General features: G+C 43.4%; 1 protein-coding gene across 1 annotated transcript in view; it reads left to right on the top strand.

Annotated features, from left to right (window-relative positions):
• The first annotated feature begins 230 nt into the window (after positions 1 to 230).
• RNF19B (ring finger protein 19B) overlaps positions 231 to 18,092 on the top strand; it is a 30,314-nt gene continuing 12,452 nt past the window's right edge. The window contains exons 1-2 of the mRNA XM_077482034.1: positions 231 to 794; positions 16,698 to 16,903. Of these exons, the coding sequence (XP_077338160.1) occupies positions 301 to 794; positions 16,698 to 16,903 (700 nt within the window). The 5' untranslated portion in view covers positions 231 to 300. The remainder of the gene's footprint in view (positions 795 to 16,697; positions 16,904 to 18,092) is intronic.

The following is an 18,092-nucleotide window of genomic DNA, read 5'->3' as shown; positions in this document are numbered from 1 at the left end:
CGCAACAACGTCACTTCCGCACCATCCTGTGATAGGCATCAAACTGTGACACTACACCCTAGTAACTGGAGTGGACGAGTGTGGGGTGTAGCAAGATGGCGGCGACGGAACGTCACTTCCGTAGCAAACTGCGATGGGTCGCCGAATATGTCGTTACATCGGCCCTCAGGATAGCTTCTATTCGCGCATGTGCATTCCTGTCACCAGGGTGGAGAAGTGTAGAGCCGTAGATCAGGCTTCTGCGCAGTGTGGATTTGGACTCTGATCACTTCCTGGTTTAGAAGTGTCGGGGTTCGTAAGATGACTGAAGGCTCTGCGGAGCCCCCTCCTTGCCCCGGGGCCCGACGTCGCCGGCTTCTCCTTTCCCTCCCCAATGTGTTCCCTGGAAGAAGCCGCTCAGTACCAGAGCCATCCATCCCATCTCCTCCTCCGTCCCCTCCTCCTCCTCCCGTAGTACCGGCCTCGGTTCCCCCGCCGCCCTCCTCCCCCGGCGGTCAGGACTCGCTCTTAGAATGTCCGCTATGTCTGGTCCGTCAGCCGCCCGAAGAGCTGCCCGAACTGCTGAGCTGCCGACACCGCTCCTGCCTGCGCTGCCTCCGCCAGTACCTGAGGATCGAGATCACCGAGAGCAGAGTGAACCTCCGCTGTCCTGAATGTGCCGAGCGCCTCAGTCCCCAACATGTCCGGGCCATCCTGAGGGACCCCCAGCTCACCCGCAAGTATGAGGAGTTCCTACTGCGCCGCTGCCTGGCCGCCGACCCGGACTGCAGGTGGTGCCCGGCCCCGGACTGCGGGTGAGAAAACACACCGTGCGCAGGGCTTCCCACCTGGCACATTGTCATTGATAGACGTTTGTCCTGATGGCCAGGGTCTCCGGGTCTACAAGTGAACCTCAGAAAAGAATCACACAAGGACAGTGTATATCCTCTAATGGGCATTTAAATAGGACTACTGCAAATAGGTAATACTATAGAGGTGGGAAGAGTAGTATTTGTTATAATTGATATTTATTAGAAAAATATAAAATAAATGGCAATGACATAAACCAACATGAGATATTTACAATGGATACGTATTCATGGATGTGGAGACAAAAGAGAGGACATAAACCTATTCTATTGAGACATAATGGTAAACAATAGATATAACCCAATGTTTCGAGGCGTTGATAAGTAAGGTTAGGTTTACTTATAAGTAGGGATGAGCTCAGGCGTGTTCGCATGGAACACATGCAGAGCCTTCCACAAAGTCGGCACAGCGCTGCGCTAATCACAGGCAGTGAGACATTGCCCCGATGTGCGGCTGCAGAGATTGGACAATGTCTCACTGCCTGTGATTAGCGCTGCACCAACTTCCTGGCGGGCTCTGCACGTGTTCCATGCAAACACGCCTGAGCTCATCCCTAATTATAAGGCCCCATGCACACGAGACGCTGTTAAACACGCGTTCAGAGTCAGTCGGACACTTTTTTTTTTTTTTTCAACTGCCCCTGAACTCATTCAATGTTATCCTATGTGTCCATGTACCCAGTCTCATTTTTTGCCGTTTTTATGCAGTTGCATTTAACCTCGTTTTTCCAGAAGCAAAAAAATGGGTTCAGACGCAAACGTTTTAGACACCAAACCGGTACAGGTGTTTTGCCGCGTATTTGTTTTTTAAGCGTTTTTAAGGGTGCCCTATTTATTTTTTTTTTTTTACATTAAAAATCTCAAATTATGGCAAATGATTAAAAAAAAAAAAAAAACATTGTATGTGTGTGTGTGTGTGTGTGTGTGTGTGTATGTGTATATGTATATGTATATGTATATATATATATATATATATATATATATATATATATATATATATATATATATTGCAAGTGAACAATCCACAACTTGTGGCAATTGACACACTAAATACAAGTACACTGCTGCTCCGCGTTTTTTTATTTTTATTTTTTTAAAAGCCAGCAGCTACAAATACTGCAGCTGCTGACTTTTAAAATAGTGACACTTACCTGTCCAGCGCGCCCGCGATGTCGGCACCCGAAGCCGATCTCTAGATCGTCTCTCGGGTGCTGCCGCCGCCATCTTGGGTATGGGAATCAGGAAATGGAGCCTTTCGGCTTCATTTCCCGGTTCCCTACTGCGCATGCGCGAGTCACACTGCGCAATAAGGACGGTCCCCGCTGCCTCTGGGATCTGTGTGTTTCCCAGCAGGCAGCGGGGCACTTGCGGAAAGGGGCGGGCACTTGCGGAAAGGGGCGTAATCTACGCCCCTTTCCACAGAGAGCTATCCCGGAAGTGGTTGCAGATACCTGTACTGTACAGGTATCTGCACCCCCCTCCCCCCTGAAAGGTGCCAATTGTGGCGCCGGAGGGGGGGAGGGTTCCGATGAGCGGAAGGTCCACTTTAGGGTGGACCTCCGCTTTAATAATACTGTTTTTTTGAGCTTGGGGAGGGTCTGTGATGTTCTCTTAACTAAACGCTTCTAGATGAAAACGTGGTAAAACGCAGCTAAATGGCAGCAAAACAGGTGTATCTAAACGGCTGTTTCAACTTTTAAAAACGTGTTCAGCAGAGTTTGCACCGGTGTCTCGTGTGCATGGAGCCTAACCTGATGTTTTGAGGTGTTAAGTAAACCTAACCTTACTTATCAACACCTCGAAACGTTGGGTTATATCTATTGTATACTATTATGTCTCAACAGAATAGGTTTATGTCCTCTCTTTTGTCTCCACATTCATGAATATGTATCCATTGTAAATATCATATGTTGGTTTATGTCATTGCCATTTATTTTATATTTTTCTAATAAATATCAATTTTAACAAATGCTACTCTTTCCACCTCTACGCTATTACATATTTGCAGTAGCCCTATTTAAATTCCCATTAGAGGATATACACTCTCCTTGAGTGATTCTTTTTCTATTAGGGATGTGGGCTCACTGACAACTTAGTCTCATACAGGGGTGACACCACCCTTTCCCAAGTGAACCCTAAGGCTCCTTTCACACCAAGGGTTCGATTGGGACTACATGTCGGACCATCCATTGCCTCATGTCAATGTTCCTGTCTGCTAAAAACAGCTGGATGGGGATCTGTCTCCCCATCCGACTGTTTCCATCTGATAGCCCATAGGCCCTTTTCATACAGGCTGTCTGTTCTGGTCCACCTGACTGTGATCTGACCTGATCAGAGCCTCCACTCACCCCTTATGGAGCGGCGGATTCCAGTGGTGACATATCTGCTGACATCTGATCCTGCCCACAAAATCCAGACGGATGGTGGTCCTATTTATTTTACATCCATCTGGCGGATTTGATGAAAACGGACAGGTGGTCCGTTTTCATCTGATTTTCCTCATAGAGGAGAGCAAGACTGTCACCCGCCTGCTCAGTGGGGATCCATGGAGCGATCCCCTTCTGAGGAACCCGGGTCCCTCAGAGGCGCCTGTGTGAAAGAGAACAGCGAGCTATGTCCACTCTGTATAGTGGACACAGACCTGTCATCTGCCGTTGTCCTGTCGAGAACTGTCCCCCATCGTATAGTGTCCTCCCTATACTGCGTTTGCGCAGTACGGAGGACAAAGGAGAGCCCGAAAGTCTCTGAAAATGAACATCTGATCTTCAGCTCTACAAGGCGCCTGCACACTACATTCTGCCCTGAGTCCAGGTTTAAGCCCCACCATCCAAGTGGACATAGAGTTAGAATATAAATATGCCAAGTGTAGCGAGCCTGTGACGGGCCCTCTTACAAAGTGCTTACAACATCGGCAGTGTCTGACAAAATGTACTATTAAGTGTGCAGGCACCGTGTAGAGCTGATAATCAGCTGTTCATCATCAGAGATTTTCGGCGTCTCCTTTTTCCTCCATACTGCGCATGCGCTGCGCAGTATAGGGTGGACATTATCCAAAGGGGGACCTTTCTCGTCAGAACACCTGCTAGGCAAACAGATCCCCTGCTGAGCAGGGGGGTCCGCTGGCGCAGTCCACCAGTGTGAAAGAAGCCTAAATGTTACTAAACAGAGGGGAAATCTTCCAATAGGGACATGTGCTCAGCGACAGCTGTCACTGCTGGGGCTCACTACAAGGATGTATTTTTTAAAATCCCTTAAGCTTTGCTTTAAGGGAGGCCTAAAAAGCCACAGCTCAATTCCTTATTTTTACCGACCTGCTACAAATGTGAACAGGCCCTAAGAGGGGAATTGCCTTGCTTTGGAAAGTTTTCTTTCACTTCCTATTCTGTCACCAAGGCAGGAACTTGGTGGTTGTAAACCTCAGCCATGAAATATGTACAAAACATAACCCTCATAGTGTTTACTTGTCTCAATCCAGAGCAGTAAGTGTCAATTTTTCTCTCTGCTCCCTTGTTTCTCTGGTATCAGCATGAGTTCCTTCTGACAAGTTTTCCTGACACCAAGAGAAAAATGTTGATGGGTGGGATCTCCAGCACACTATAATTGACAGCCTGAGCTATTTTGCTGGGTGAAGGGGGTGTGTCCCTTCCCTCCAATGAGCTCTCGCTGACATCAGCAGTGTGTAACTGCAGCTCCCCACCCCCTGATTTCTGACAGCTCAGACAAGCTGCATAAAGTTTGGATATTGGATGTAGAGAAGACTGCAGTTAAAAAGGTACAACTTATGTAGGAGGATTTTATTCATCTCTGTTTATCATCTCAGACCAGTCATCTTACTGGGTATATTTAAGGGTTTACATCCACTTTCAAGATATATTAAACCCAAAAACAAAAATGTATTACAATGTAGCTCATCAATTTTTTTTATTATATGTGATATCTGCATTTGTTTTCTTTTGTTCCCCCTTTTTTACACTGTGAGCCGACCAGTAAGTCTGGTATTTTTAAACTTCCTTTAACAGACCAAATTGTTCAGCAAAAATGGCAGTTCGAGGGTAAAGACTAACCATTTACTCCTGACAGGAGTGCCTGAAATGATCAGCTTTTATTCCAAAAGGGAAAAACTGTTGGCGTAACTCTTTATGAAGTGTTAGCTGGAGTTCAGCTTAATTTTGTTCATCTAAATCTTCTATTCTACCACTACTCTCTCCCAAACTCTGTGCTGCTGTCCAAAGGTGTTTGTTGTTACTCCATCCAAACTGAAGTCACTCTAATGCCTCGTAAACACAATCGGATTTTCTGACGGGAAATGTGTGATGACAGGCTGTTGGCGGAAAATCCGACCGTGTGTACGCTCCATCGGACAATTGTCTGATTTTCCGTGGACAAATGTTGGATAGCAGGTTTTAAAAGTTTCCACGGACAAATGTCTGTCGGTTTTTCCGAGCGTGTGTACAAAAGTCCAAAGTACAAAAACGCATGCTCGGAAGCTAGGACAAGCCAGAAGCAGTCGGTCTTGTAAACTAACGTTCATAATGGAGAATGAACATTCGCGACGTGGCAATTTATGAAATCTCGAAATACAGCACACAATTCTCTTCTTTAATGCAGGGGTTGACAAATTTGCTTGGAATCTAGGAGCCAGCTAAAAAAGTTAGGAGCCAGGTCTGTGACGGCGATCTGGACCTGTCCCTGGCCTGACATGGAGACGAGTGAGGGGAAGATAGCCCCCAGCCCCCCACATATGAGATCACCTCTCATTGGACACACCGCTCGAGTGCTAAATGGCCGCTGTGATTGGTCATTTAGCATGATCTGTGATTGGCTGTATCCACGGCCATGGGCGAGCATCGGGGAAGTAAACAGGAGGATGTCTAGGGACGCCCTCCCGGCAATTGGTGTCCACGCTGTAGACATCTTTCGTCTATAGCGCGGGCACGAAGTGGTTAACAAAAGAATGTGACTATTATTTCCGACATATTCCCGCTCATTTACTGCCATTTCCCTGCTAAGGGTTCGATCAGGTCCGCCTGAAAAACTGACAGGTGAACCTGATCAGACAGCCCTTGTGAAAGGGGTCAAGCAGGGAGGATTACAAATATTTTTTTTTTTCCTTAATTAAAATATTTTTTTTTTTTACTTTTTTGCAAAAAAAAAAAAAAAAAAAAATTATATATATATATATATATATATATATATATATATATATATATATATATATATATATATATATATATATATATATATATATATATAATGAGAAGCCATTTACCAGCCACCACACTCACCGTTGGGCAAAAAACAGGCAGGGGAGCTTCACTCCATTAGGAATTAGCATTATTGGAATAGGGTGTAATTTCTACATCCACCACAAGATGGCGCCAGACTACCGAAAGATTTTAGAAAGCCGCGGCCTCAATTACTGGCCGGCGCGGCTCGATGGAATTGCGCGGCGGAGTTCGGGGTCCAAATGGAGACAGGATACCCCAGCAGCGTTGCCCCAGTCGCCAGGACACAAAATCTAGGCGCAAATGCGACCTGGCGACCGGGGTTTGTCGAGCCCTGCTTTAATGGGATAATAAAGAAGCTGCTTTGCTGGTGATACTGATGGAGCTATGAATTTTCAAAGGGCTTTTTTTTTCTAGTGATATCAAGAATAATATTATTTATTTTTATTTTTTATTTCTGGGCAAGTTACCATAACACCATTATCCCGTAGTTTTTAAGATCAAAGATACAACTATGTTGGTGTCCCTTGTTATTATTGCATTGTATTTTTAAATGTAACTGCCTACTCCCAAAATGCCATTTGAAGTAAAACACATGGCCAAGTATTATTCTACACTACTTTTTTTAATGCACAATAAAAATATTAAATTTAGATCAAATTAAAAATTTAGACATGCTATCTGCCAATAGAATTTAACCAAAAAGTGCATTCTATGCATCCAAAAATATAGAAAATATACCAAATCAAATCATTATTCAATCAAAAAAAATCCCAAAGGGTGGAGCCAAAGAAATATGAATAACCAGGTAGTACATCACTATGTTCGTGATTGTTGGCCAACAACTGTGTGCTGTGTGTATGCAAGACAAGTTTGGGCCAGCGGTTTTGTAGGCCAACAATCCGATCGTGTGCACAAGGCTTTAGACAGGATGTGTGTTGCTGGCTGGGTCACCACGTAAAATAAAGGGGCCAAAAAAGAAAATGAATGCAGTCACCACATCTAACGGCCCATACACACGATCCGAATATCGTACGAAAACTGTAGTCTGAGGAAGAATCGTACGGTTTTCAGATTGTGTGTACACTACTTTTGACGGCCGATCACGACAGTTCATCCAATATTATTAGATCGGACATGCACAAAGATTTTCTTCGTACGATTACAGATCATACAGTTTTTAGTCAGTATAGTTGTCGTCTGAAAATACAATACATATACATTACAACATATTGCATCGCTTCTGATTTTTATTTTTTTTTCTGTCGTACAAGAATTTTCGTGACTTTATTTATTCAATTTCTACTTGTGACTATTAAGCGAAAAAAGGTCATATGATCTGTCGTATGATATTCGGATCGTGTGTACGGGCAATAAGGGCTGATAAGCTGGAATATATTACAGTTTTGTTCTTGGGTTTCATACTGCTTTAAAAAAATAAATAAAATAAAAATCGCCCTTATGTTCTTTTCTTCTTACCTTTTTATTTGTTTTTGGCTGGTGTTGTACACAATTCACATACCCACAGAATCCAGCATTACCTGCTATTATTCACTACATTGCTGTCTATGCTGCCGTCTTCATTTCTTCAGGAGTTGGCTGTCTCTTCCTAGTTCAGGCAGCTTATGATGATGCACCATCAGGTCTGCCCACTGCATGGAACCTGAAGCATACCGATATGTGATGTGCATATTACAGGAGGTTTTAGGCATGTCTTTCCCGCCTAAGCAGAAAAAGAGGTAGGCTGGACCAACAGGGAAAAAAAGAATGAGCTAAACAGTTTTGGGAAATTTTGGATGGCTGAGCCAGGGAGGAGGGCAGTGATGCATAGTGAGTGAAGGTCCTCTTTACAGAAATCTCCTCAATAGCACATGTATAGTAAAAATTGAGAATAAAAATGCCTCTTTATATTCATGAGGAATAGTATAATAAGTTTGTTGTCACAACAGAAAGTGACGTGATAGTATGGCCAAGATGCCCAAGTTCTCTGTATTTCTGGGTCCCTGACTAATGCCCCGTACACATGAGCGGATTTTCCATCGGAAAAAAAATTGGATGTTTTTTCCGATGGAATTCTGCCGAAGCTTGGCTTGCACACACACGGTCACACAAGTTCTCTGAACTTTCGACTGCCAAGAGGGTGGTGACGTACAACACTATGACAAGCCGAGAAAATAAAGTTCAATGCTTCCGAGCATGCGTAGGAATTTGTACAGACAATCAGAATTTCCGATCAGAACTTTTTCCGACCGAAAAATAGAGAACCTGCTCTCCATCTTTTGCTGGCTGGAATTCTGCCAGCAAAAGTCTGGAGCATTCACACAGTCGGAATTTCTGACCAAAAGCTCACATCCGACTTTTTGTTGGCAGAATTTCTGATCGTGTATATGGGGCATTATACTTCCTCTTGATAATAAGCGCTTACTGTAAAATGTGAAGTAGCCTTTTCATTAACGCACAAAGTGTATTTCCACATTCGCAGCCACATTAGAATAATCACAATCTTATTACATTTGGTACATGTTCATGTAGCATAACTTAACTACTTCCAGGCCAATTCTGACATTTCTCTCCTACATGTAAAAAGTGTGTGTGTGTGTGTGTGTGTGTATGTGTGTGTATGTGTATATATATATATATATATATATATATATATATATATATATATATATATATATATATATATATATATATATATATATGCGCGCCGATGCCAATATTTAGAAATCATGGCGGCCGATATATGATACCGAGACAGTGCTTTCACACGGAGGTGATGCGCTGGCAGGATGTTAGAAAAAAGTCCTGCAAGCAGCACGTTTGGAGTGATGTATACCGCTCCTCCACCACTCCTGCCCATTGATATGAATGGGCACCACTGCTGAAGCGCATGCAATGCGATTTGGCAGCGGTGCTTCACGGGCGCATTTAACCTCTTCCTCGGCCACTAGCTGGGTTATAAACGCCCCACTAGCAGCCGAATAGCACCACTAAAATGATGGTAAAGCGCCCCTAAAACTAGCAGCGTTTTACCATCAACGCCTGCCCGTCCCAGTGTGAAAGCAGCCTTCATAAGTGATGCAGAAAATTTCTTACATTTAAACATTTGTTAAACAAAAAAAACCTCCAATCAGTTCACTTGCATGTATGATTTACAAAAAAAAAACCTATATATTAAATAAAAATAGGTAGTCAAAACTTACTTAGAACCCCAAAGCATATATATCTTTTAATCAGAGGCCCTAGAGAATAAAATGGTGGGTTTTGCAATTTTTTTTAATGTCGTACTGTATTTGCACAACAATTATTACAATACGATTTTTTTATTTTTATTTTTTTGAGAAATAATACACTTTAATGAATTTTAATGCAAAAAAACCCCGAAATTTTTGGAAAAATATAAAAGATGTCAAGCCGAGTAAATAGATACCCAACATACCAAGCTTTAAAATTGCACATACTCATGGAATGGGGCCAAGCTGCAATACTTAAAAATCTCCATAGGCGATACTTTTAACTTCTTGAGATCCGCACTATAGCCAAATGGCGGCTACAGCACGGACCTGCTTTGCCGGGACAACGTCTATTGATGTCGTCCCGTGCACGAGAGGCCTGCGCGCTCTGTGATCAGCGAGTCTGAGACTCGCCTGATCACGGATTGGAGCAAGGGGTCGATTCCGAACCCTTACCACGTGATCAGCTGTCAGCCAATGACAGCTGATCATGTGACCACAACAGAGCCGGCTGACAGCGCGAGGAGAAAAAAAAGGCCGATCACCGGAGGCCGTGATCGGGACATCAGTCCCGATCACCGGAGGCCGTGATCGGGACATCAGTCCCGATCACCGGAGGCCGTGATCGGGACATCAGTCCCGATCACGGCGAGCTGGGGACAGCTCATCAGTACCCACCTGCCCCATGCCAGTGCCACCTAAAATATAGCAAAAAGTGCCACCCATCAGTGCCCACAATCTGCCTCGCACACAAAGTGCTGCACCTCAGTGCCACATATCCGTGGCCATCAGTGTCATGTACCAGTGCCCAGCAGTGCCACCTATCAGTGCCATCTATCAGTGGTACCTATCTGTGCCACCTTATCTGTCCACCAGGGCCGCCTCATCAGCGCATTTCAATGAAGGAGAAAAATTACCTGTTTGCAAAATTTTATAACAAACTATTAAACATGATTTTTTTCATTTTTTTTGTTTGTTTGTTTAGCAAAAAATAACTCCCAGTTGTAATTAAATACCACCAAAAGAAAGCACTATTTGTGGGGAAAAAAATGATAAAAATTTCATTTGGGTACAGTGTTGCATGGCCACGCAATTGTCATTCATTCAAAGTGCATCAGCGCTGAAAGCTGAAAATTGGTCTGGGCAGGAGGAGGGTTTAAGTGCCTAGTAAGCAAGTGGTTAAAAATATGTACAGGTTACCAGTTGATCGCTACAAAGGAGGTCTAGCGCTGGAATTATTGTTCTTTCTACATATCCGCATACATATACACAGGACTTGCGTGTGCATTTACCACTGCTGGGGGGGCGGGCGGTGGCTCTATTATTTTTAACCTCTTTTAATTATTTGATCACTTTTATTTCTATCACAAGAAATGTAAACATCCCTTTTGATAGAAATAAGGCATGACAGGTCCTCTTTACGGAGGCATCTGGGGTCTAGATGACCCCAAAGCTCTCCTCTACCTCTACCCTAGAAAGCATGAGATCAAAAAAGCAAAAAAAAACAAAAACATTGATCTCTGCTTTCCAGAAAACAAAAAGGAAGCGTTTACATCTGGAAGTGATGTCATGATGTCACTTCCAGCCTCTCAAGACCATAGAGCTGGCCGAGGACCATCCGGTCCATGGCCAGCTCTATGGTAACCCAGCGGCACCACCAGAACGAATACTGGGCCCCCCAATCGCACAGAAGAGTCCAGGGAGGCAGTGGGAGGGGTTGTGCCATAAAAGCAATTTAGTGGCTAATCAGCCACTAGGATGGATTTTACATGACAAGGAATCGCTGGCTGAGAAAAGATACCAGGATGTTGCCTATAGCTGCAGACATCATCCTGGTAGGCTTGGAACAGAAGAGTTTATAAGGTGTGTGTGTGTGTGTTTTTTTTTTTTTTTTTATCTGATTTGTAATGTCAAATTTTATATAGAAAATAATTGTAGGGTTTTGGAAATTGTTGGATCCTGGTTGTTTCTGAAACGGGGGAAATCTAGATTGCTTTATGGAGCAATGTTCTTTCTGCAAGCCTCCTCTCCCTTTGGCCCTAAACACAGAATAAACAGATACATAAATACAGTCAAATGTTGCCGTTTGGGAGAACTCAGCTCTGACAACTGCTCCACAGAAACAATTGTCATGAGAGTACTTACTACTTATCTAAAGTGCTAGCTTGTTAACCCATGGGGTTATTTGGAAAATAGATCCTAAAATGGACATGCACTCTACTGTTTAGATAAACCTACAATGGCATTTTTGTTGGCATGGATAAAAGTAATAGCTGAACTGAGATGCAATTTTTTTGGGGGGGGGGGGGGGGGGAATCTGCTCCAGGCTACCTTCAGCACTGCTTGCATAACCTACAGATTAGGTATCAGATCCCTATTGATGCAAAGGATCCGAATAAAAGCTGGGCTGGATGGAGCTTGGAACAGCATTTTCTCCAGGCAAGGTAAGAATTTTAGCCCTTTCTGTTACTCTTTCCATCTGACTAAAAAAATATGCTGACAGTCTTGCTGGGATGAATTGGAGTACAAGACCACGGTAAAAAAGTAGCCCTGAAAATAACTTTAAATTGATGCTTTAAAGGGAATGTACAGGCGTAGTTTGTTGCACTTTAGTAAAATAGTGGGGAAACATGGAGGCAGGATTGGGGTGTTCAAAACCTGTTGGCTGGGAACAGTAGGTTCTACCATGTTCTAGCTCATACCTGGACTTTGGGTACAAGTGATTCCCCCCCCAACAGCTGTGCTTTTTTGTGGGTGCTGATATTGGCAGAGCCTTTGTTTTCATTGAGGACTTGACCTCCACATCTGAATTGGAGTGATCTACAGCAGGATTTTTTTGTGTGAATCCAATGCACGTTCAGCCATACTCGCATTGCGCAGACATCGCATGTGATCGGCAGCGCAGGTGCGAATCGCATGCCGTGTCTGTGTTCGCTACAGTGTAAACTCAGTTTTTCAAGCGCCTTGGCGTTTACAAAAAAATGCCTGAAAAGCTCACAAAAAAGGTTTCCCATTAAATTGAATACTTTTACACTGGGATGGTGCACTGGCAGTGGGGTGAAAAAATCCAGCTTGCAGCATCTTTTGGAGAGCTAAAAGCACCTCAAAAACTCCTTTCTCCATTGAAATGAATGGGAAGTGCCTGAAAAGCGATTTCAGAAGCTCCTAAAAATGTTTTTTGGAGAAGAGTCGCGTGTCCTTAAATTAAAAGCGCCTCAGTGTGCAAGAAGTCCTAATGTCAAGTTGCCTGGTGCATACCAAAGCTGCTAAATGTGGACAGTTAAGCTTCAAATGATTTTGCGTTGATTTGACAAGCTGAATTTTTGGATTTCGTGCAGTGCATTTAAAAACCCGTTTTAATATGGGTTCTATTATGAGAGATGGTGTAAATTTGCATTTTCTACTCTACAACGTGATATCCTCCCACATAGCATCCCTACTACCCTTAGTATAAGGAAATGTACTTGAATAGCCACCTCAGTAGAAGCATGTAAACCTAAGCAATAGAATTTGTTAAACTTCCAGATTATATAATTGACCTTGAGAGGATTGTTTATAATTTTCATTAAAGCGGTTGTTACCCCCAACGCTTCACATTCCTGATATGTACCTGCTGTACCATGTACTTGTATGAGAAGGTATCCTGTTCTTTGTGTTGCTTCCTTTGTGTGAAATCCCTGGTGTTCCTGCTAATCCCCTTGCTTTGGTATCAAAAATTGACCACACTAAGCGGAAGAGCACACCGTGGTCAGTTCTCTAGCTGTGCTGGGAACTGTGTGCTCTTCTCCAATGATCAGCCTTATCCTGACACCCCCCCCCCCCCCCCCGCACAGCCATTCACTGGGAAGCTCAGTGTACTGCTGCTTCTCCTACTCCAGCTCTTATGCAGCTGAGAACAGAGGGAGTGTGATCACTTGTAAAAAGAAGGGGGGGTGGGGGAGAGAGGTTATTTATAATAGGTGTGTGTGTGTGACCCCCCTCCCCCTGGCAGAACTTTTTAAAGGGATGCTGGGGTTAAAAGTATAGTTTCACATTTATTTTAAAAACTAAAACTAGACAGGTCAATGTCAATTACATACCCTGCCATACCCAGCCATGCTCAGCCAATATTACAGTGGGGGAGATTGTGGATATTACAGTGGGGACTATATGGTGGTGGAATTTTCACAGGTTTTTGCAAATTCATTTATTATTTGCTGATCCGAAAAATGATCTGAGGAAGGATCTGATCTGATCCGATCCGAACGATCTGATCCGTGAGTTTTTTGATCTGTTGCCGATTATAAAATGAATCGATTACTATTTTCATAAACGATTAATCGGCCAGGAACATAATGGGGTTAAAAAAAAAAAAAAATGAGCCCTTTATGGTACAAAAATGTAATCACTACTGTAAATATTACTTTCACAGTTCTACAGTAAAAAAATTAACCCCTTCCAGTAGTGATTATCTGCTTTTTTTGTACTATAAAGGACTAATTTTAGTTTTTTTAACCCCATTATGTTACTAAACGTCTTAGACCTGGTTCACATCTATATGTTTATTGGTGCTTTTTGCAGAAACGCAACAGTTCATTTACATGGTTTTCTATGAGACATGTTCATATCTGTGCTTTTTTTCAGCCGCTGCATATTTGGAAAGGGTCAGGGGCTTTTAACGCAAAATGGAACTTTTTTGGTTCAATAGACTTCAATGGAGAAGCTGCAGAAAAGAATGTAATGCGTTTTTGCAGCAATTTGTGTTTTATTTTTATTTTTTTTATTTTTTTATCTGCCCCAAAAAAATATGAAAAAAAACGCAAATTGCAGTAAAATCACGTGCACAAAAATCAAAACGCACAGCAAAAAGCACTGCAGAAACCGATCAAAAGCAAAAACTGCATAGGTGTGTAAGGAGCCTTATGCTGGCCTCACGGATCAATTTTCAGGTGAGAATATTCAGATGAAAAATCTTTGTACATTCGCTGAATGAAAGAATTTTGTTTGAAATTTTCACTTCATTTCTGAACAAAAACCACATACATCTGTCTGAAAATTCCTTTGACCAAGAAGTTTTCTATTTCCAAATTTTCCCGTCACTGTGGTTGAAAATGAATGTCAATTTGACCCACTTTTTTTTTTTTTTTGAGTTTATTAATCGATTCATCTAAACAATAATCAGCCAACTAATCGATTATGAAAATAATTGTTAGTTGCAGCCCTAGATGGAAGATGTCTGTGCACATCATTATAGACCACTCAAAGGCAAAGACCTGCCAAATGTCCCCCAGTGGTGATGCTGTTATGTGCACAGTCATTTTCATCCTCTTCTATATTACATTTGACATATGGGCATTTGCTAAACACACATACGATGTAAAGAGTTGCACAGATTTGAATAGCTATATGGATGCTCTAAAGAGTAATCCTTTGCATATCCGTATCATATGTATAACTCTAGGGCCAGTTTATTGTCCTTCAGATGCTGGGGTGACCAGAAAGTGGCCCGGTGGGACTAAACCATGTCTCTAAATTTTGTGTTCGATCAGAGTAAAAGGGCAAAAAATAAAATAAAAAAAGACATTTGGTCAGTAGGACTGCGAATAGTGTCCTGTCATTGGTATTGGAGGAATGGTGCCCCATCGCTGGGTGTTGTTGGGAGGAATGGTGCCCCATCGTTGGGTGGAATGGTTCCCCACCGTAGGGTGTCGTTGGGTGGAATGGTTCCCCACCGTTGGGTGGAATGGTGCCCCACCGTAGGGTGTCGTTGGGTGGAATGGTGCCCCACCGTAGGGTGTCGTTGGGTGGAATGGTGCCCCACCGTTGGGTGTCGTTGGGAGGAATGGTGCCCCGAGGGCCAGATAAAGACAAGCAAAGGGCTACAACAGTTGTCTCCAATCTGTGGGCCACAGATTCGAGACCATTGCTCTAAATAATGGCCCAACTAAGCCAGAATAGGAAGAAGAGCCACATAGGTCGTGCATCTTTAATTTGTCTTAGCAACTTCTGGTTCATTGCCATCTAATTACCCCAGGAAGAAAATGCAGAAGTATATACAGTTCAAGAGTAAGTCAATCAAGTCTAGCAGTCAGGAAGCCTTTAAAGAACTATGGCCAACGCTCTTTTGTCTCAATCTTTCCTGTGGGTTACAGGAGTGCACTTATTTCTGCACTCTGATGACCCAGATTCAGCCGATGGCAGGCTAAAGTCTGCTGTCGGCTGACATCTCAGAGCCAGCCCAGACTCTATAGGGATCTTGATAATGTTTGGATCAGCTGCCCCTCCACAGCCCGGCGCTTCAGTGAGCACTTGTGGGACAGAGCCGGTTACTGACAGCCACCACTCTGTGCTCAAAGCAGAGCCAAGAACTGAGCGAGCAGTGGTCTTTGCTCAGCTCTCAGTGAGGAGCTGGTGAGTATGTATGTGGGTTTTTTTTTGGTTTTCCATTCCCACACTTCTCTTTTAAAGGAAACTTGTTAAGGGAGACATGAAGGCTGTGGTTGCTGTCTTCTGCTTCTGAAAGTGCTAGTCACTTGGCTGCCATGTGAAAGCATTCCCGCTTTAATGTCTCTCACCCATAGCAAGTACACAGATTAGGATCTCTGACACTGTGACATTTCCAACCTGCATACGTGTCCAGGTTTGTGACTCAAAATATTAAATTGGTGGGTCAACATAACATTTAGCATTTAAAAAAAGGACTCCAGTAATGTCTAACCTATATTTCTTTCAGAACAGGTTCGTAATGTATTCATACATGTTTTTGATGTGGTATCTTGGTATATTTTTTGCATACAGTTAAATGCACACAAATTTCACTTCATAAAGTTATTTATTGGGAACTTGTTCTTTGCTCATTCAGTGATAAGGAACAGGTTTAGCGAATGGCCATATCTCTCCTTTTGCTGATGGTATGTCTTCCCCATACTACCCTGCTTCCCCATTTGTCTGCTGGAGCCCCAAAGAAATAGGCCTGTGCTAGTTCCAGTTCATCTTGGTTTGAGTTTACTTAGGACCCCATTCCACCAAAACTTGCTAGCACTCAGGCCTTGTGATTGACTGCAAGAGTACCAGGTTCTGCTTTGTCAGAGGAAGGGGTTGAATGCATATTTTTTAGGGCTGCACTGTGAAGAAGTGTGAGACTTCTGGGATAGTGGGCTATCAAGCAAACCTGTTGCTTTGTAATTAGTCAGTATAATAACATTAGGGTAGTGATGTGCAATTAGCGATCATAAATCGCCTGTCATTATTCTCAATACATTAGGCTGAAAATAAAACCAAGTCTGTTATAGGATGATTTGGATTAGCATACGGCTTTGCTCTTCTAGTGATTTTATTACATAACCCTCTGCTTGCCACCCATGGATACATTTTTATGTGTTATACTGATGTGTTTGTTTTTATGATTTTAGTTATGCCGTCATCGCCTATGGCTGTGCTAGCTGTCCGAGACTTACTTGTGAAAGGGAGGGCTGCCAAACGGAATTCTGTTACCACTGCAAGCAAGTATGGCACCCTAACCAGACATGTGACATGGCACGTCAACAGCGTGCGCCATTGTTCGGCATGCGAAGGAAGCACCCTTCTGGGATCAGCTATGGTCAGGAATCTGGTTCAGGTAAATATTTGTTGAAGATGCCAACCCTAAAACATAAATTTTTAATGCATGAAATTCAGGTTGTGAGAGTTATTGTATACTTGCATGTGTATATCCAAGGACCACTGGGAAAAGTGACAAGCATTGTAGTAGTCAGCCCTACTTCCACGTCCTGCTCAGATTGTCTATGACCAGCTTCCTTCTGCACAATGACCACTGGGTCGTTCACTCTGTCAATTAAAACAAGGCATTCTCTGATTAGGTAGAGCTTGTGATGTCACCAACCCTCCTCTCCATATCATTCGGAGAACGTCTTGTATATCATTGCCCAGTCCCTTTCTCTGCAGTCTTCGCTGCACTGAAAATGAATGGAGAGGAGACAGCAGCTCCTCTCCATTCATAAACGGAGACATCGTAAACACAGGTTACAATGTTTCAGTTATGTGAATGGACAAAGTCAGTGATCACTGACTCTGTTCATTCGGAAAAGGATGAACAGAGACCATCCTGACAGATCGAGGACAGAGGGGGCGGAGGGGGGCATGAAGGATAACGAGGGGGACAACAGCAGAACCGAGGGGGACACAGAGGGGGGGCTGGAGGAGGATACAGGTATAGTCAGCAGTGATCAGTTCAGTGGGGACAGTTACAAGCGCCAATCGCCCTGTATAGATTTCACTAAAGCAGCTGAAAGCCGGGGGGGAGCAGCTGTCCAGGTATCGGGTGAAGCATCGGAGCATTTGCCCGAGTACAAGTACTTGGGCAAATGCTCAGTATCAGGACAACCCTAGTTGCTACCATATCTGTTGGATGTGTCTGACTTGATTGTTCTCGGTTCCCTTGTAAGGAGCTGTTGCTCATATTTCATGTATGCCCAAGACCATCCTTTCTTCTCAAGGTGGCATCAGTCTTCCTCCTCAATGAGGACATAATCCTACCACCCCTATGCCCTGCTGCAGTGCATCAAAAGGAAATCTCTCAATTGCCTGGACATAACCTGAGACATTAGTCTACCTCAGAGCTACAGCTTCAGCCAGACAGATGGATTAACCATTTTGTCCTGCAATCAGGACCTCACTTCCAAGTCCACCATTGGGAGATGGATAACAAATCTGATCGCTAGACCTTACACTCTTGAGGACAAATCTCCTTCTGTGCTTTTTATATGCCCATTCCTCCAGATTGGTGGGAGTTTCCTGGGCATTTCACC

Source organism: Lithobates pipiens, unplaced genomic scaffold (assembly GCF_037356315.1).
Source record: "Lithobates pipiens isolate NorthernLeopardFrog02 unplaced genomic scaffold, aLitPip1_a1.2 Scaffold_16, whole genome shotgun sequence".
NCBI lineage: Eukaryota > Metazoa > Chordata > Amphibia > Anura > Ranidae > Lithobates > Lithobates pipiens.
Note: the sequence above shows the minus strand (reverse complement) of the source record. Positions and strands in the feature narration are given on the sequence as shown.